Below are 21,282 nucleotides of genomic sequence, written 5' to 3'. Positions count from 1 at the left end.
TATTCTTTGTGTAAAAATAAACAAGACATCTCTCTAATGGGAAAACTTGCTTCTGTCTTTAATAAAGAGTAAAATTTTAAGTATACTTTTTGGGAAGAGGGGTTCAAACAGGGTCTCACTGAATGGCTGACCTGGAGTTCTCTGTGTATATAGAGCAAGCTGACCTCACATTTGAGGGGGTCCTTCGGGTTCTGCCTTCCAAATGCTGGGATTCCAGGTGTACACCACTATGCCGGCTTAGAGAATTAAAGTAAATTTCTTAGCCAGGTGTAGTAGCTCCTACCTATACCTTAGGGTTCTGAAGGCTGAGGCAGGAGGATTGTCACTAGTTGGAGGCCAGCCTAGACTACACAGTGTCTCAAAAGACTTTAAATAAACTGGTGATTTGTTATCCATAAATATTTAATTTGTATAACTCTTCTTTTTAGATGAGAAAGAGGGGGAGAGAGAGGGAGTGAATGAGAATGGGCATCCATTCCCACATGTGGAAGTCAGAGGACAACTTTCAGGTGTGAATTTCCTGCTTCCACTATGTGCTCGGGGGATGGAACTCAGGTCATTAGGCTTGCTCTTTCCCAACAAACACTTTACCTGCTGAGCCACTTCAATGGCCTTGATTTGTATACCTATTTTATGTAGGGTCGCAGAAAAATACTTTGGGTGAGCCATGTGTGGTGTTGAACTATGTGTGGTAGTAGCGGTTCACACCTGCAATTCCAGCACTTGGGAGGTGGACGAGGATCAGGGACTCAAGGCCACCTTAGCTGTATTGTAACTTTGAGGCCAGCGAACAGCATAAGATCCTATCTCAAAACCCAAACAAAAATCTTGGGTGAAAGAGGTCAACGTGGAAAAAGCTTATGATGCTCTGTCCTTGACTGGTAGAGGAATCTGACTAAAGCTTAGCCGTGAGCAAGGCCTGGTTCTGACCCAATGAGTGTGTGTTTGGATGAGGGAGGAGTAAAGGGCAGCTTCTTATTGGGTTGGGCTGGCCTCCATCCTATCCCATACAAGCATCCATAAAGGGCATCTGTGTTTTCTGTCCAGCTTACCTTTGCTGCTAGTGACCCAGTTCAAACCAAGCTGTATGTTGTATTTTGTTTGAGACAGTGTCACGTAGCCTAGGCTGGCCTCTACTTCCCTATGTAGCCAAAGATAATCTTGAAAAATTGTGGAAACTTTTTGGATTTATTTTATGTATATGAATGTTAGCCTGTGTGTGTGTAGGTACACCAGGTAAATGACTGGTGCCTGAGGAAGCCAGACCTGGTGTCCCTGGAACTGGAGTTAATGGATGGTTGTGAACCACCATCTGGATGCTGGGAATCAAACTTGCATCCTCTATAAAAACAACAGGTGCTCTTAACCACTGAGCCATTTCTCCAGCCCCAAGGCCTAAATTCTCGATCATCCGCCTCTGCCCCTGCACACTGTGGTTACAGGTGTGCACCGCCACACTCAGTTTGTATATCACTAGGGATGGAATGGGGCTTCGTGTGTGCTAGGCAAGCACTTCACCATCTGAGCTACATCCCAGCCTACGCTGCACTGTAAGGGTTTAGTAAATCCAGAACTAGTTCCCACAGTGTTCCCATAGCCCGTTGATAGAGTACATGCCCCACATTGATGGGGTGGTGATGTGGTGGCCAGCTCCTTGAGTCTACTCTGATTCTACCTGACGACTTTAATATAGTAACATGCACACTGGGCAATGATGACCTCTTTGGTAATTTTCCTACCTATAGGTACCTTCTTCCCTCCAGTCAACATGCCTGCCTTAGAGGCTCCCGAAGACAGGCTTAAAAAATTTAAGTACCGCGGCAAAGATGTGTCTGTGAGTATAAACTGAGGACCAATAAACAAGGGCCACAGTTGAAATGCCTCATAAGCGAGGTATAAACTGGGTGTAATGGCACACGCTTGTCATCTCAACACTGGGGAAGCTGAGGCAGGAGGATTTTAAGGTTCGAGACCAGCCTGGGCTATGGAGTAAAGAGAAAGCCCATTTGAAAACAACCACTAAACAAAATAACCATGGTCAATGAGATGGCTCTGACAGCCTCACTAACCAGATGGCCAGAGTTCCATCCAGGAGCCCAGAGTGGAGGGGGAGAACTCACCCCTGCGAGTTGTCCTCTTACCTCCACACACCTGCTGTGCACACTCATAGAGTAATAAGTAAAATTAAGTTTATGAAACAAGAGGCTTGGAGAGATGGCAGAGTGGTTAAGAACACTGTCTGCTCTTCAAGAGGACCCAGGTTCAGTTCCCAGCACCCACATGATGGCTCACAATGGTCTGTAACTCCAGTTTGAGGGGATTTGGCACCATATTCTGGCCTCTGTGGGAAGCGCACACACACACACAAAGTGTGGTACACAGACATACATGCAAGCAAAACACCTATAAACATTAAATAACAATAGCAACCATAATATGCCCCTAAATGGGATAAAGTCCTGGTTCTCCAGCAACCTGGCTATAACAACTCCAGTTATTTGTTTTCTTTATTAGGCGAGGCGACAACAGAGGATTGCTGCCAACTTACAACTCCGAAAGGCCAAGAAAGACGAGCAGGCCTTAAAGAGAAGAAATATCAGCCAGTGCCTCAGTTACTTGGTTTCTCAAGAACCAGTCAAGGTGGTGTGTTAGAACTAAGGGTTGGAGGCCATCCTGTGCATGGTATATAGCCTTGGCTAGCGTCTCTAGCATGAGAAGGCTTAATAGAGTCAGACCTTCCTATTCAATTAAATTTAAAGAAAGGAATAGGATTTGGGGTGTGCCTTAGCTGTAGAGCATCTACCTAGAATCTCCCAGTGAGGGACTGTGGTGTGGCTCATCTGCTATTATGTGTTCACATGTGTGTATGTTGTAGATGTACACACACACATTTTCTAGAAAGATGCTGTGAGGGTACTAGGATCACCTGTCTTAAGCATGGAGAATGACCTACTTTGACCTATTACCTATTACGTATGGGTCAATAAATATCCCTCCCTGCCTTATTGTAGCTGTGGCTATTCCATGGACATCTGTTCAACTCAAGGGGGCTACTAAATTAAGCGATGTTTATACTTTCCTTATTTTTTTATATTACTCTTATTGCAAGTTGTTTGTTGAATTTGTTTTCTCTCTGTCTGTGTATGTGTATATAGCCATGTGCACACACAGATGTCAGAACAATTGGTGAGAGTCAGTTTTCTCCATCTTGTAGGTCCTGGGTATCAAACTCAGGTAGTCAGACTTAGCAGCAAGTGCCTTTACCCTTTGAGCCATCTTGTTGGCCCTATGCTGTCTTTTGACAGAGGCTGAATGACTGATCTGATGTTCTTTTTCCTGGCAGGCCAGCCTCACTCTGGAAGACATAATCAAAGGTGTAAATAGCTCAGATCCAATCTTGTGTCTCAGGGCCACTGAGGCTACCAGGTATCACTATGCAGACCTTCTGGTATTTGTAGTTTTATAGCCCAAATGAGCTCCAGTAGCCTGTTGGATTTCCTGGCATTGGCAAAATGCCCATACAATGCAGAAAAGGGCTAGTTCATCCAAAAGCAGGAGGTGATTACTATGCTCCATCGTCCTTGAGGGCAACTTAAGAAATGCAGTGTGTTGTCAGAGATGAATTGCTTAATTTACATTGGCCTCTGCAGGGATTTTAGCTCATAGATAATACCTGAAGGACAAAATTTTGCTTTTGGGCTCCTGCAAAGTGTTGCAGAATTAACAATAGCCCTAGCCAACTCTCTTATCTGATAGTTAAGGATTGGGGTTTTAGTTTAGGGGTAGAGCACCTGCCTAGAATCCCCCAGTTGTAGGGTTGAGAGCATAGCTCAGTGATAGAGCACCTGCCCAGAATCCCCCAGTGAGGGGCTGGGAGTGTAGCTTATAGAAGAGCCCCTACCTAGCATGTATGTGACCCTGGGTTCAATTTGCAGTATTGAAAAACAGATAGGAATGCTATGAGTACCTCAAAAAGGAGTTCCTCAGAACTGTGACCCTCCCTGCTCTTTCTGTCTCACTGCACAGGAAAATGCTATCTCAGGAAAGGAGCCCTCCTCTAGAACCGATTATTGAGGCAGGGATCGTTCCCAAGCTGGTACAGTTCCTGAACGTGGCATTTCTCCCCAACTTGCAGTTCGAGGCAGCATGGGCTCTCACCAACATTGCCTCAGGAACTTCAGAGCAGACCCAAGCTGTTGTGAAAGAGGGTGCCATCCAGCCCCTGGTTGAACTCTTGTCTTCCCCACATTTGACTGTGTGTGAGCAGGCAGTGTGGGCCCTTGGTAATATAGCTGGTAAGTATGGTGGTGCTTGTTTGTAATCCCATCTCAGAAAAGTGGAAAATTATTTCAGGAAGACACGAAGACACTCAACATCATGACTAGGTGCCCACCCTCATCCCGTTATTGTGCTGGGGAAGGAGATTGTTCAAAACCCAGAAGCAAGGTCAGAGACTGAGAACGGATGACACAGCACATACTAAAGTGAGAAGCTGCCCAGGAATGTCTTCTGAGTCCAGGTCCTACAGCTTCGGGCCTTAATGACTTCTGGAACAAAGATAAGTCTCAGAGCTACGTGTATGGTGCACAAAGAATTCCAACACTTGGAAAGTAGAGGCAGGGGGACCCGAAATTCAAGGTCATAATTTGAGGCCAGCCTGGGGTCAGCGAGGCCCTGTCTCAAATAGAACAACAAGGGCTGGGGGGGAATAAGCATGAGGACTGGTTTGATCCCAGTCAGTATGGTGGTGCTTGTTTGTAATCCCAGCTCTAGAGGAGTGGAGACAGGTCGATCCTTTGAGTTTGCTTGCTACCTACTCCAGATGAATTAGTGAGCCTGGGGTTCAGTAAGAGACCCCATCTCAGAAAAGTGGAAAATTATTTCAGGAAGACACGAAGACACTCAACATTAATCTCTAGCTTCCACCAGTACATGCACCCACAGACGCACGTATACACAAACAAAGCCAAAGCCAGGCATGGGGATGCAGGCTTGTAATTCCAGCACTTAGATAGGTGATGGGATCATTTTGAGTTAAAGGCTAGCCTGGTCTCTCAAGTGAGTCCCAGGTCAGTCAGGGGTACATGGTAAGCCCCTGTTTCAAAAAATGAAAAATAAGATCAAAATATCCTGGGGAAAATAGCATTGGGGAGCCCAGGGTTCCATCCCCAACATTATACAAACCAGAAGTGGTGGTTTCTGTCTAAAATCCCAGCACTGAGGAGGCAGGAGTTCAAGGGAGGGTCAGAAGTTCAAGGTTGTTCTTCGAAGTGAGTTTGAAACCAGCCTGAGCTACATGAGACCCTATCTCAAAATGAAACAAGTCTGTGAACTTTGCAGTATGTGTTTACTCTTACACAGTCCAGGACCATAGAAGCCTGTATCACCTATAAAACTCAGTAGGTTGGTGTGTGTGTGTGTGTGTGTGTGTGTGTATTTATAAATATAGATGGCATGCATGTAGTGAGATGGAGAGACAGAGTTTACCTGAAACTTTTCCCTGAAAACCTTGGTGTAGTCTTGGAAGTGACTGCTTTATCCCCTGTATGGTATGGGGAAATCTAAGGGAGTTAGTGCTAAAGAATTGGAGCGCCCAGATTCCTGACTGAAATGAATACAAATGTCATGTGGGGGGAGAGCTCAATTGGGCCTCTTGGGATTTTGACAAGTTAAAACCAACCAAGCGTTAGTAGTTTTCCAGTTCAGAGAAGTTGAAACTCACTGAGTCAGCACATCAGTCTCTAGGGACTTCAGAGCCTGAATTAGCCAAGAGAATACAAAACAGACACTCTGATGGTTTTGTTTCTTTTCTTTTTTGTTTTTAATCCTGGATGTCCTGGAACTTGCTCGGTAGACCAGGCTGGCCTCAAACTCAGATCCACCTACCTCTGTCTCCTGAGTGCTGGGATTAAAGGTGTGTGCCACCACTGCCCAGCAAAACAACCACTTTGAAAATGCTTCAGGAAGGATCACATCTATGACTCTGGTTGGGTTTGTTTCAGTTGTGTCAACAGGAAACTAACAAGGCCAAGCGGTAAGTGTGACTTAGGCTTCGCCTTGATAGTTAATGGTACAAAGTGAGACTTCTAGAATGTCATTTTCATACACTGGGTTTGGGGAGACATAGCTTGGTTGTTAGGGTGTTTTCTTAGCGTGCAGGAGGCTCTGAGTTTCATCCCTAGGACTATATACAACTGGACATGTTGGTTCACATCTCTGATCCCAGTACTTGGAGATCAGGAGTTCAAGAACACCCTTGGCTACACACTGAATTTGAGGCCAGCCTCAAATACATAGCAAGTTTCAGGGCAGCCAGAGCACATAGTGAGACTCTGCCTTAAAAAAACAAACAGGCGCCGGGTGATGGTGGCACACGCCTTTAATCCCAGCACTCGGGAGGCAGAGGCAGGCGGATCTCTGTGAGTTCGAGGCCGGGCTGGTCCAGCAGCCTCCAAAACAATACAGAGAAACCCTGTCTCATAAAACCAAAACAAAACAACAACAACAACAAAAAAAAAACAGGCTGGAGAGATGGCTCTGTAGTTTTAGAGCACTAGATGCTCTTGCAGAAGACTTGGGTTTGGCTCACAGCACCAGTATGGTAACTCATGGTCACCTGTAACTCCAGTTCCAGGGGATCTAATGCCCTCTTCTGGCCTCCTCAGGTACCAGGCACACACATGGTACATATACATACATGCAGGCAAAACACACCCATAAGATAAAAATGAATTTGAAAATGAAAAGGTTGTTTATTAAGGATCAGTAAGATGACTCAATGGGCAAAGAGATACTTGACACCAAGCCTGATCTGAATTCTAGCCTCAGATTATGACTGATCTCCACCCTCTGTGGACCCCAGAGTTTGTTCTGAATTGCATTTGGAAGTGAATGCCCATGCCAACATTCTCTGATAGCCACGGCATGAAGTACAGCTAGTGTTTATAATCAGCTAGCCTCCTAGGAAAAGCTGGCTGTCTTCATTCTGTGCCCAAAACCTCTGCTTAGAACATCTGCAGCCGTGCAGTGCCTGCTTGTGTTGTTGGGCATGTACACGTTCCCACCCCGGCCACCTAGGAAACCCAGGATCCAGTATACAGCCATTTCAGCTATTTCCCACATACCCCAAACTGAGTTTTAGTCTCTCACCCTCTGTATAAACTTTAAATAATTACACTCATTTATTTGAGGGTGGGCGTGGGGATTATACACATGTGACAGTTTTAGAGGACAACTTTCAAGATTTAATTCTCCCTTCCACCATGAGGGTCCTGGTAATTGAACACAGGTCATCAGGCTTAGCTGCAAGTGCCTTTTCCCACTGAACCATCTAACTGGATAAATTAGGCATAAATTAAAAAAAAAAAGATTTTGCCGGGCGGTGGTGGTGCACTCCTTTAATCCCAGCACTCGGGAGGCAGAGGCAGGCGGATCTCTGTGAGTTCGAGGCCAGGCTGGACCGACAGCCTCCAAAACAATACAGAGAAACCCTGTCTCGAAAAACCAAAAAAAAAAAAAAAAAAAGATTTCTTGTATCTATGTGTTTGTGTGTTGGTATGTGCATGTGAATACAGGTGCCCACTGAGGCTAGAAGAGAAAGTCAGATCCTGGAATTGGAGTTATAGATAGTTGTGAGTTGCCTGCCAGGGCAGATACACAATAAGAACAATATGTACCTTTAATCCCTGAGCCATCTCTCCAGCCCCATTAAGTATAAACTTGAAAAGTTAGATACCCAATTTGGGTTTCTCCTTGTCCACTTTTTAGGAAGAGTGGATCAAGATGTAACCCTAGGCTGGCTTGTAACTCACTATGTAGACTGGGCTGGCCTTGGACTCACAGAGATCAACCTGCTTCTCCCTATTGCTGGGTTCAAAGGTGTGTGCCCAGATCTTTTCTCTCATGCTCTCTTCCATTTGTAGGTGACTGCCCAGAATTCAGAGACAATATCATTTCCAACAATGCCATCCCAAAACTGCTGGATCTTATTTCGACAAACATACCAGTAAGTGTATTTGTTTATTTATTCATCTACTTATTGCATTTCATTTATTCTATGTGTGCACATGTGTGTGCATTTGTAAGGTACATTTTTTTCTTCTCCTGCTATGGGAACCAAGGGAATGAACTCAAGTTGTTCCACTTGGTGACAAGTGTCTTTACCTGCTGAATTCAAGCCTCAGAAGGGGAGAACTGACTCCCGCAGGACAACATGGCACAAACACACTCACAAACATAAATACAATTAAAACGTTTTGAAGCTGCCTGAGCTCTATGGTAAAACTGTCTCAAAAGAAACAAAGAAAAAGAAGGGAAGGAAGACGGGTATGGCTGGGCGTAATAGAGCAGGTCTGTAATCCCTACTATTTGGGAGGCTGAGGCAAGAGGATCTCAAATTCAAAGGCTGCTTGGGCAATTTAGCAGCACCATGTCTCAAAAATAAATAAATAAATAATTAATTAATTAATAAATGTACTAGGGATGGAGCCTGAGAGATGGCTCAGGGGTCAAGAGCACTCACTGTTCTTCAGAGGTCCTGAGTTCACTTCCTATCAGGCACATTAAGTGGCTCACAACTGTCTATAACTCCAACTCTAGGGAATCTGATGCCCTCTCTGGCCTTCACAGGTACCTACACTACATTTACATGGCATATATATACACATACATACACAAATAAAAATAAAACAATTAAAAATATATAGCTGGGTAGTGGTGGCACAGTCCTTTAATTCCAGCACTGGGGAGGCAGAAGCAGGCAGATCTCTTGAGTTTGAGGCCAGCCTGGTCTACAGCGAAAGTTCCTGGATAGCCAAGTCTCCACAGGGAAACCCTGTCTTGAAAATAAAAATAAAGGAACAAGGAAGTAGCTCAGTGGTGGCATGCTTGCTTAGCATGCACAAGATCCTGTGTTCAATTGCTAACGCCATATGTATTATATGGATTATTATGACAGGTCATTAGAGTTACTGGTGGCAAGAGGATCAAACAATTCCTGGGTTTGTTTGTGACATAGTCTTCATATATCCTAGGCTGGCTTTGAACTCTGCAGCCCACCAGCCTCAAACTCAAACTCTCTGTGCTTCCACCATGGCTGACATTATAGACGTGTGTGTCTGCAGTCAACTATTGGATTGTTTTTGTTTTTGTTTTTTGTCAGTGAAAATGAGATCAAGGGCTGGGAGATGGCTCAGTGGGTAAAGTACTCTCTGTGCAACTGTGAGGACCAGAGTTCAAATCCCAAGAACCACATAATGCTAGGTTCAGTAACAAACACCTGTAATCCCAGTAGTGAATTGGGAGTAAATTCTCTCACCCCTCATGTGAGAGAATCCCTGGAAGTTTGCTAGCTAGAGAGCCTGGTGTACAGACACCCAGAGAGTGAAACACAGAGACCCTGTCTCAGACAAGGTGGGAAATGGAAGGTGAGATTATCTTCTTGACCACCGCATATGTGTCGGGACATAGGTATATGTGCATTACACACATGGTAACAATGTTAAGCCAGTAGGCTAGGGGCTGGGCAGATGACTCAGCCGTCAAGAGCACCTGCTGCTCTTGCCTAGGACCCTTGTCAAGGGTTCCCAGCACCCTTGTCAAGTGGATTGCAACTGCCTGTAAGTCCAGCTCCAGGGGGTGGGGGATCCATTCAGTCTTCCAGCCTCCATGAGCATGTGTACACACATGACACATTCCCAAACACAGACACTCGACTATATACATAAACAAAAATAAAATCTTAAAATAATTAAGTCATCTGTTGAGCAGAGTGGGGGGCATTGTGAAGAATACAAAGAAAACTTCATATGACACTTAAATATTTAACTATAAGGCTCATTGCATTTGCCCTGGTGCGTATCACTGCCTGAAATGAGTTCATTTTGATGGGCAAAAGCTTTGGTCTGTGCTAATCCGCAGTATCGATCGGGGATGGGAAGGGCATGTCACCATTTACATTTTGTCTCTTTTGGACCCCGTCACAGATCACATTTCTTCGGAACATCACATGGACTTTGTCCAACCTGTGCCGAAACAAGAATCCATACCCTTGCGAGCAGGCTGTGCTGCAGATACTGCCTGCCCTCTCTCAGCTCCTGCAACATCATGACAATGAGGTCCTCTCAGACACCTGCTGGGCCCTGTCCTACCTCACAGAGGGCAACAATGACCGGATCCATCACGTGGTGGCCATGGGGGTCCTGCCCAGGCTCGTAGAGCTCATGACCAGCCCGGAACTCAATATCTTGGTAAATGTCACCCTGGGTCTCACCTGTCTTTGCAAGAGGCTTCAGATTAGAGGATGTGGGTGCCATGACTTCAGCTCAGAGTGCTTGCCCAGCATACCCCAAGCCCTGGTTCCCTCCCCAGCACCATATAAACTAGGCTTGTAGAATATGTCTGTAATCTTGGCACTGGGGAGATGGAGGCAGGAAGATTAGAAGTTCAAGTCATGCTTGGCCGCATAGTGAGTTAAAGAATAGCCTGGACTATCTGACACCATGGTTCAAAAACCAAAAAGATTAGATCCTATGAGTCCAATTCACCATATTAAGTCCTCATATCCACCTCCCACCCCAGATCTTCTGTCAACTCTAACCCTTCACCTGAAACCCAGTTTACCACCCATGAGTCTCAGCTCTTTGAGACTTTCTTACTAAACTCTTAAATAAATTTCCATCTCAGATTCTAGTGGAAGTTAAAGAACTTAGGTTTTCTCCACCTGAAGAGCAGCAAGTAAATTGCTTACAACCCTACTACCCAGGGACTTTTCTTACATATTTTCCTAATGTTCTGCTGATTTTAACTTGATCAAGTTGCTTTATTCTCTCTGTCTCTCTCTCTGTCTCTCTGTGTCTCTCTGTCTCTGTGTCTCTCTGTGTCTCTGTGTCTCTCTGTGTCTCTCTGTCTCTCTGTCTCTCTCTCTCTTGTCTCTGTGTGTGTCTGTATGTATGTGAGAGATAAACAGAAATGGAGAGGGGCAGAGACACATGCACCCAGAGACAGGCTCATGCAGAGACATGCACACACATAGAGAAGAGGGGGACAGAGAGAACAGGAGGCACAAAGAGAGAGAGGCGGTCAGAGTCAGAGAGGGGCGGAGAGGGGGCAGAGAGAAGAGAGGGGGCATAATAGAGGAATAGAGGGAGGACAGAGGGAGGTAGATAGACAGATGCACACAGAGACAGACTGACAGACATACACAGACACAGGACAGAGACACACACAGACACAGAGACAGACAAGATACACATGATGGACAGAGACACACAGAGAAACAGACACACACACAGATAGACAGGGTCTCACTATGTAGCCCCAGTTGGCCTGGACTTTATTATGTAGACCTGATCTCAAACTCCTGCCTCTGTCTCTTGAGTGTGGGAATTAAAGGCACCCAGTACCATGCCTGGTTTTTGTTGTTGTTTAATATAGAGTCTTATGTAGCCCAAGCTGGCCTGGACCTCAGTCTCTAGCTGATGATAACCCCAGGCTATTGATCCTTTCTGCCTCTACCTCCCCAGTGCTCATGACACTGTATCTGGTTCCATTCCACCTGGACCTCTCCCAGTCACTGTATTGTTATTGTATCGCGCGCTTCTTTAGTGACCATCTTTTCTGAGATTACCGTAGTATTTTCCAGATGACAAAGTGAGTTTAGTGATAATACTTGGGGCAGGGAGAATATCAGGAGAGAAGTAGCCAGGTCCAGTGTTGGATGCATGTAACTGCACTTTGGAGGCTAAGAGAAAGATCACAAATATGAGGCTAGTCTGGGCTCATAAGGAGACCCTGTCTCTAAAAAAATTTTTAAAGCAACTTTAAACATTTATGTATTTATTTTTTAAAAGATTTATTTATTATGCATGCAGTGTTCTGTCTGCATGTATGCTGACACATCAGATGAGGGCACCAGATCTCATTACAGATGGTTGTGAGCCACCATGTGGTTGCTGGGAATTGAACTCAACTCCTGGAAGAGCTGTCAGTGTTCCTAACCTCTGAGCCATTTCTCCAGCTCCATTTATCTTTTTTTGTTTGTTTGTTTGTTTTACGAGACAGGGTTTCTCTGTATTGTTTTGGAGGCTGTCGGACCAGCCCGGCCTCGAACACAGAGATCCGCCTGCCTCTGCCTCCCGAGTGCTGGGATTAAAGGCGTGCGCTACCACCGCCTGGCCCATTTATCTTTTATTATGTGTGGGGTGAGCATATACCATGATGCATGTGTGGAGGGCAGAGGACAACTTGCAGGAGTCGATTCTCTCCTTCACCATGTGGGCCCAGCGAATCCAGCTCAGGTCATCAGGCCTGAGACTGCAGGCACCTTTACCCGCTGAGCCGTCTCACCTTCTCAAGAAAGCAACTTTTCATAAGTGTGCTGAGGCCCAGTTGGTATTACCTGGGCAAGGCTGTAGTGACTAGTCCACCCCTCATGTGAGAGACAGGTTAGCCTGATGGTGTAAAACCCAGCACTCTTGGTAGCCTTCAGTGGGGGCTGCCACAGCAACCAAATAAATCTCCATTCAGCTCTCCTCAGATGCTTGTCACCTTACATTCCATCATAGACCCACCCTGGGGATCCTCAGGGCTACTTAAAGAGGCTGGTGAAAACCTCCAGATACAACACTGGGTGATCATTGACTCAATTAAATAGACAGAAGTCTGGAGCCAGCATGAATGTGAATGCACAACAGACTCCACAATTAGCTTCCCATTTCCCCCAGCTCAGAGTTTAGGAAGGTGGACACGTGGTACACATGGTCGATCCTAGCAGAGACTGCGAAAGGACTGTGAGGTCAAGGCCAGGGCTAGGGATGGGACTCAGCTGGTGCTCACCCAGCAGGCAGGAAGTCCTGGGTTCTATCCCCAGTACTGCAGATGTGTGGAGCACACTTGTAGTCCCTGCTCTCAGGGTAGAGGCAGGAGGATCAGGAAGTTCAAGGTCATCCTCAGTTACATATGGAGTTGGAAACCAGTATGGGGTGAGACTTTGTCTCTAGAAAAAAGCTAGAGGATCAAAAGCTTAGTCACATAATGGATTAGAGACCAACTTGAACTTATATGAGAGACCCTGTCTTAAAACCCCTAAACAAAAACAGGACAGCAGAATGGTTTGTTTGTTTTTAGCAGTCTCAGGTAGTCCAGGCTAGCTTTAAATTCATTATCTAGCCAAGAAAGAGCTTGAGCTTTGAGACATCCTGACTCTACCTCCCATGTACAAGGTTTACAGGTATGTAGCACCATGCCAGGTTTCTATACTCAGAACTCAGAACACATGCTAGGCAAGCACTCTTCCACCAGCTACACACCAAGCCCCCAGCATATCATTTTCTGACAAGCGTCCCTTATCTATCCACTTTGACTGGAAACTTATGAGAAGCTAGCAAGTACCTGAAACTATATGAAAGCAGCTATGTGTATGTTAACCGGATAAAACACCACAAACTTCTAGACCTTTCTCAGCATGTGAGTTGTCTGTAGTGTAACACATTTGCAACACTTAGACACCTTTCTTGGTCCTTCCAGGCCCCTTCTCTCCGCACTATGGGCAACATTGTCACAGGAACGGACCAGCAGACCCAGATGGCCATCAATGCTGGCATGCTGAAGGTGCTGGGCCAACTTCTAAGACACCCAAAGTCCTCTATCCAGAAGGAAGCTGCCTGGGCCATGAGCAACGTGGCAGCTGGGCCCAGACACCACATCCAGCAGCTGATTTCGTGTAACCTACTGCCTCCGTTGGTAGCCCTGCTAAGAAACGTAAGTGGCAGGGCTGGGGAGAGAGTCTGTAAAGCACCCGTTGTACAAGCATGAGGTCTTGAGTTCAGTCCCCAGCACCCACATGAAGAGAGACGTGGGACAATCAGAAGTGCAAGGCCATCCGTGGCTGCACTGTGCGTGCAAAGCCATCTGAGCCACCTGAGACCCTAAGAAAAGGAGAAAAGTACAAAAAAAAGCCAAGCATTGGTGGCACACGCCTTTAGTCCCAGCACTTGGGAGGCAGAGGCAGGCGATCTCTGTGAGTTGGAGGCCAGCCTGGTCTACAGAGCGAGTTCCAGGACAGCCTCCAAATAATACAGAGAAATCCTGTCTCAAAAAAACCAAAGAAAAGAAAAGGAATGTCCCATGGGAGTCAATCTGCCTACTTAATACTCCACTCAGGTTCTCTCTTGTGGTGAATGGAAGGCAGGTTGTCAGGACATGGGACATAAATTTCATATGTAATCTCAGCTCTTAATATTTGACCTACAGCGTAAGCCAAGTTAAGACCAGGTCTGGTGGCATACATCTGTAATCCTAATATTCAGGAAGCTGCAACAGGAGGATTGCAAATTGAAGGCCTGTCTAGGCTAACCTGGGATGTACAGTGAACCCTATTTTTAGGAGTTTAATTAAAAGACTGAAGGTGGCACTCATCGTAAGGATAGCATTGGGAAGTAGAAGTGCGGGAATTAGAAGTTCAAAGTTTTTCTTTGTGTGATGGCCCTTGGGTGCTGTAGAGAACCCAAACCTCTGTCGCTGCAGGCAGAATTCAAGGTCCAGAAGGAAGCTGTGTGGACCGTGGCTAACTTTGCAACAGGGGCCTCTCAGAGCCAGTTTTCCGTACTTGTCCACTCGGGAGTCTTGGAGCCACTGCTGGATCTGCTCACTGCTCCAGACATGAAGGTCATCACCATTGTCCTTAACATTGTTTCTTTCTTTCTCCAGGTAAGCTGTTCTGAACAGGCAGTCTCCAGCTGAAGACAGTGAGCTGCTTCTTAGAAATGTGTGGTGGGGTTGCTTGGAGGGGGTGGCACGAGGGCTCAGTGGGTAAGGGTGCTTGCCACCAAGCTGACCACCTGAGTTCAATCCCCAGGACCCATGTGGCAGTGGGAGACAATGGACTTCCTGCAACTTTGTCATCTGGCCCCCACACGTGTGCAATGGTACATGTGTTGGTGCATACGTAAGGGGTGGGGAGAAAAATGAATGTAAAAAGTTTAAGTAAGACAAGTTGGTCAGTTTGGGATGTAACTCATTTGGTAGCATGCCTCCCTAGCGTGAAGCTCTGGGTTCCATCCCCAGCACCACATAACCTAGGTATGTCTGTAATCCCAGCACTCGGGAGGTCCAGACAGGAGGATGAAGAGTTCAAGGTCATCCTCAGCTGTACATCGAGTTAGTGCCAGTCTGACTATGAATGAATGAATAATCCCGAGTAGGATTCTCTTGTCATTCTTCCCTCTCTTCCCACATACTGTGGATAACACAAATAATAATAATAATAAAGAAACAAGGACTCCAAGCCAAGCTTAGCAGTGTACACCTGTCATCCTAGTACTCTGGAGACAAAGGAAGGAGGCCATAAGTTTGAGGGCAGCCTAGGCTAAGTAGAATGTTTGAGATTAGGCTGCTGGGCTACCCAGTCTATGAAGAAAGTGTGTGCATGTGCGCGTGCGTGCGCGTGTGTGCACGCGCGTGCACACGCACCTCCAGTTTCTCCCATGTCTTTGTGACAAGTGTTCAAAACAGACCTGTACGAATCTGTGTCTTGTGGCACCTGTGTGTGAGTTACACAGGGAACCCTGCAGAGGTTTCCTGTGCAGTGCTCAGGGAAGGGACCATTCTTCGAGGAAGGTCCCAACCAGAAACCTGAGTGTAGAGGAGCCGTGTGAACACCTGGGGCAGGACATTCTGGGCAAAGCGAATATTGAGGGGAGCAGCCAGAGCCAGTGGTTGGGAAACTGGGGGAGACCAGATGGAGGCAGGGGTTGGGAGCAAGTGAGACTGGATGGCAAAGGTAAGGGTGTGTCCTATCTGAGTCCTAGAAACCCACACGTGGCTCAAAACACAACGGACTTTGAAAGAGTTGAGCCAGGCATTGTAACACACACCTTTAACCCCAGAACTCAGGGATGTAGAAGCAGGCAGATCTCCGAGTTCTAGAACAGCCAGGGCTACACAGAGAATACCTGTCTTGAAGAAAAGAAAAGGAATTACTAGCCTTTTTAAAATGATGTGTTTTGCCGGGCGTTGGTGGCGCACGCCTTTAATCCCAGCACTCGGGAGGCAGAGGCAGGCAGATCTCTGTGAGTTCGAGGCCAGCCTGGTCTACAGAGCTAGTTCCAGGACAGCCTCCAAAACAATACAGAGAAACCTTGTCTCGAAAAACTAAAAAAAAAAAAAAAGTGTTTTTATTTTGAACTGTGTGGGTGTGGGCCACTATAGCCTGTTTACACTTGTTTTTTTATTAAATATTTTTTCATAATTTTTCACTTTGAATTCTCTAGTGCTTCGCAAAAAAGCGTTTTTATATTTATTACATTTGTTTTCTCCAATGTTGGGTACATTTTGAGTAGAAAAGTGAATGAATGAATGAATGTGTGAACAAGTAAATGCACAGGTGAATTCATGAATGTATTTGTGAGTGAATGAATTCATGGATGTATTTATGAATGAATGAATTAATTAATTAATGAGTGATTTTGTGAATGAATGAATTCATAAGTGATTTTGTGAATAAATGCATACATGCATGATTGAGTAAATGAATTATTGAAATGAGGAGGAAATCTTGACATTTCCAATGGGTCTGTGACCATTCCTGCTGGAACAAGTCTATCTCCACCTAGGAAAGCTCCTTTAGGGCCGGCCAGTGAACACCCCCTGCCCCAGCACACTCAGTGTCTGATGGTCTCTTTGCTGGTCCCCATCCTCAGGAGGCAGATAAGCTGCATGAGAAGCAAAAACTGTGTCTTATGATAGAAGAAGTTGGCGGTATTGAAAAAATTGAGTCCTTACAGCTCCACCAGAATTGTCAAATTAGCCAGAGCGCCCTGAACATTATTGAGAAACACTTCGGTGAGGTGAGTAGGAAGGGCCCTGTGTCCTGGGTCCATGCTTCCAACGCTTTTGCTATGATCAGCCATGCTGACTTCTCTCCCCACCCTTCTGAATTTAGCTGGCTGCCCTCCTGGCTCCTGTTCTTCAGGCGGCCTCTGAGTATCAAGCAGCTTGTCTGTGAGCTGGGAGGTGGTTCAGCCTGCCGAGTGCACGTTGTGTAATCATGAGGACCTGAGTTCGAACCTATGAAAAAAATATAGGCATGTCGACACATGTTTATAATCCCAGTTTTAGGTGGGACTATGGCTTGCCAGTCTAGCTGAGTAGAGTTCCAGCAAGAGATCCTGTCTCACAAAACAAAAGTGCTGTGGAGGGGCTGGCAGATGGATCAGTGCTGTGTTAGTCAGGGTTTCTATTGTGATGATGACCATGACCACAAGCAAACTGGGGAAGAAGAGCTAACTTAGCTTACAATTCTGCATCACTGCTCATCATGAAGGAATCAGTACAGCAACTCACACAGGGCAGGAACCCAGAGGCAGGAGCTGATGCAGAGGCCATGGAGGGATGCTGCCTACCAGCTGGCTTCTCAAGGCTTGTTCAGCCTTCTTGCTTAATAGAACCCAGGACCACCAGCCCAGGAACACACCATCTACAAGGCCCTTCCCCATTAATCAATTAAGAAAATACCCCACAGGTTTGTCTACAGGCCGATTTTATTGAAGCCTTTCTCTCTCGCTCTCTCAAGCTCTCTCTCTCTATATTTGGTTTTTCAAGACAGAGTTTCATTGTGTAACCTTGACTGACCTGGAACTTGCTTTGTAGACTAGGTTGACCAGACTGGCCTCAAATACAGAGATCCACCTGCTTCTACCTCCTGAGAGCTGGGATTAAAGGTGTGTGCACCACTGCCTGGCTTTATCAGGCTTTTAAATTTGGGTCCTGGAATGCTGGGATTAAAGGCGTGGGCCACCACTGCCTGGCTGGAGGCATTTTCCTAACTGAGGTTTTGTCCTCTCAAATGATTCTAGCCTTTGTCAAATTGAAATAACAATGGCCAGCATAGCCTGTCAGTGGTGGTGCACCCCTTTAATCCCAGCACTCGGGAGGCAGAGGCAGGCGGATCTCTGTGAGTTCGAGGCCAGCCTGGTCTACAAAGTGAGTTCCAGGACAACCAGGGCTGTTACACAGAGAAACCCTGTCTTGAAAAATAAAAAAACAAAACAAAACTGTGCAGCACAACTGGGGTAAGGCACTTAGTGTCAACCGTGACAATTTAAGTTCAATCCCTGGGACCCACACAGGAGGAGAGAAATGATTCCTGAAAGTTGTCCTTAACCTCATGCATGCTGTGGCAATATACCCTCCTCCTCTTACACACACACACAAACACACACAGTTAAACAACATGGACAGCTCCTGAGGAATGACAACTAAGGTTGACCTTTGGCTTCCCTAGTGCACACAAAGCCAGTCTACACCCATGGGAGATTAATCTCTTTGTTTCTGGTTTAAAAACTGTCATTTTCTTGGCACTTTTGTTGGAGCAGAGGGATTGGGAAGGGAAGGGACAGGATACTAAAGATGAATTTCTATTTAAGAATGCAAACAATGCAATCTGGCCCTGCTTTTGGAAAACCATTTTGCCCCGGACTGTATTTTGTCTTTTTCTAGAATACATAGTTTGGGAATGAGTTATTCAACAAAATATCTGAGTTGTCTGCCACCCTTGGAAATGGGGATCAGATAACAGTTTTCATAAAGATCTGTTCAGTAGTAAAATATACATAACATGAAGTTATCTGGGGCAATGACACTGGACTGTAACCTCAGCACCCAAGCAGGAAACACAAGGTCATGGCTTCAGATCTATCCTTGGCTGTATAGTTAATTCAAGGCCATGGGGCCTTCGGAGATATACTTCATTGGTAAAGTATTTACCAGACAAGCGTGAGGACCTGAGTTACAGTTCAGCGTCTGTGTAAAAAGCTGGGCATGGCATATGCCCCTGTAAACCCATACTTTGGAAGGCAGAGATGAGCTGATGGCCATCCAGTCTATCCAAACTGGTGAGTTCCAGATTCAGTGAGAGACGCCATCTCAAAAAGCCAGAGTGGAGAGTGAATGAGAAATATACCCAAAGTCAGTGTCCAGTCTCTGTAAACATAAGTGTACATGAACATTTGCACACATGTAGGCACATGTACTGCACATATACACAAAGCCAGTTACAAAAGGACAACTCTTGTTTGATTCCACTTCTGTGAGGTCCTGAGAGTGAGCAAACTCATAGCAACAGAAAGCAGAGAATGGTGGGTCCAGGGCCTGGGTAGGGTAGAAGATGTCTTAGCATTAAATGGGAACAGAGTTTCTTTTCAGCTTGGGATGACGGGGTTGGGTAGAAGTAATGGGTTCACTTCACATACATTCTCAATGGCAGCAAATTCTGCTTGAAAATCCTTAAGATGGAACTGGTAAAGTGCCTGGGCATGTAAAGGCACTTGCTGCTTAACCTGTGGTCTGACTTCAATCCCCAGGATCTACCTAGAGAAAGAGAGCCAACCCCCACAAGCTGTCCTCTGACCTCCGTACACACTGGAATGTACACATGTGCATACACATGCACATACATTTTTTTTCCAGACAGGGTTTCTCTGTATTGTTTTGGAGGCTGTCCTGGAACTCACTCTGAAGACCAGTCTGTCCTTGAACACACAGAGATCCGCTTGCCTCTGCCTCCCGAGTGCTGAGATTAAAGGTGTGCACCACTAATGCCCTGCCCAGATATACATTTTTTAATTGCTAAAATGAAGCTGAACCCAGTGAAGGGGTCCACACCTGTAATCCTAGCACTCAGGAGGTAGAGGCAGGCATAGTAGGTATTTTAGGCCACCCTAGGCTACATGAGAATCTCTTTTAAAAAAAAAAGTTAGAGATGTTATAGTGTACATCTGTAATCCTAGATTGAGGGACTGAAAGGTAAGAGGGCAATCTGGGCTACGACACCCTGACTCCAAAAGAAAAAAAAAGACTCTTGTCTGTATTTTGCCACATACACAACTGTGTTTAGAGCCTGTCTAAAGCCCTCTCAAATGCTGGGATTCCAGCTTTTGATGTCTGTGAACTAGTTCAGTCATAAAGTGCCTGCCTTACGAGCTTCAGTCTCCAGCACCCACATAGAGGCCAGGCATGATGGCATCCCAGTGTTGGGGAAGTGAAGTCAAGGGGGTATCTGGGGCTTGGTGGCCAGCCAGCCTAGTCTAATGAGTGAGCTCCGGCCAGTGAGAGACCCTGTCTCAAGCAAGGTGAGGGCTGGAGAGGTGGCTCACTAGTTGAGAGCACCCCGCTCTTGCAGAGGACCTGAGTTCAGTTCGAAGTACCCTCATCAGGTGAGGCACAACTGCCTGCAACCCTTGCTCCACCAGCCCCTCCCCAACACCTGTTCCACACCCCCACCCACCCCAAGCCCACCCTAAGAAACATTTGTGCCTCTGAGGGGCCTTGTCATTGAGCTAAGTTCTAGAATTGACTGGAACAAATTCTGGTCCAGCTGGGATATTAGAGCCAAAGGTGCTGGGACCTGGGGCATAACAGCATCTGTTCTTCCTTGAAGGAAGAAGATGGTGGCAGTTTTCCCAATCCAGGGCTGAGAGTGTGAATACGTGAAGCACTAAAAAAAAAAAAAAAAAAGACACCCCTCACAACTTCATAATGACCAAGCACCACACCCAACTTTGTCTGTCACGTGTAAAGCTTTTAAAACTTAATAAAATGTCAGTACTTTCACTTCTTATGTACGGTTTCACGTTACTTTTCTTGTTGGGTTAAAGCACCCACCAAAAGCAACTCATAGTCTGAGGGTTTAGTCTGGCATGGTGGTAAGAGCCCGGTCACATTGCGCCCATGCTCAGGAAGCACGGAGAGAGGGACGCTGATGCCCAGCTCACTGTCTCCTTTTTGTTCAGGCTGGTACACCAGCCCCTGAGATAGTGCTACCTGAGTTCCGAACGAGTCTTCCCACCTGATGGAAACCGTCTTTCCCCGGGGGCTAAGGAGGTGGCTTGGTGGTTAGAGTGTTTGCTGTGCAATCGGAACTGGAGCTTGGATCCCCAGAAATTCATGGAAATGCCAGGTGGATGTGGCAGCCTGCTTGTAACTCCAGACTTGGGAGGTGGACATGGGGTCCCTAGAGCAATCGAGCTAACTATCCATGAACTTGATTAAAAGACCGTGCTTCAATGAGTAGGTTGGAAGAGTAGCGGAGGCTGATCCTTTACATTCTCTCCAGGTCTCCAGGTGTGGGCGACCATACACGTGCATAGCACGCACACAAAATGTAGAGAAAAAATTTCTCAGACACACCCGGACATTTCTCCTCGGTGACTCTAGGTCCCATCAAGGTGACAATATCAGAGATTAGGATCATTTTAAAATTAAAATCTTCATTGTGTATATTCATTA

At 46.1% G+C, this 21,282-nt stretch overlaps 1 protein-coding gene across 1 annotated transcript; it reads left to right on the top strand.

Annotated features, from left to right (window-relative positions):
* The first annotated feature begins 439 nt into the window (after nucleotides 1-439).
* On the top strand, nucleotides 440-20,614 carry Kpna7 (karyopherin subunit alpha 7). Its single transcript, XM_021232974.2, has 11 exons — nucleotides 440-509; nucleotides 1,746-1,834; nucleotides 2,515-2,640; nucleotides 3,344-3,426; nucleotides 4,027-4,295; nucleotides 7,923-8,005; nucleotides 9,984-10,247; nucleotides 13,525-13,758; nucleotides 14,524-14,706; nucleotides 16,698-16,844; nucleotides 20,435-20,614. Exons 2-11 carry the CDS (start codon nucleotides 1,769-1,771, stop codon nucleotides 20,477-20,479), a joined length of 1,500 nt encoding a protein of 499 aa, XP_021088633.1. The 5' UTR covers nucleotides 440-509; nucleotides 1,746-1,768; the 3' UTR covers nucleotides 20,480-20,614.
* The last annotated feature ends 668 nt before the right edge of the window (nucleotides 20,615-21,282 follow it).

This window comes from Mesocricetus auratus, unplaced genomic scaffold (genome assembly GCF_017639785.1).
Source record: "Mesocricetus auratus isolate SY011 unplaced genomic scaffold, BCM_Maur_2.0 Super-Scaffold_100008, whole genome shotgun sequence".
Lineage (NCBI taxonomy): Eukaryota > Metazoa > Chordata > Mammalia > Rodentia > Cricetidae > Mesocricetus > Mesocricetus auratus.
The sequence above is the reverse complement of the archived record's forward strand: the minus strand, read 5'-3'. Positions and strand labels throughout refer to the sequence as shown.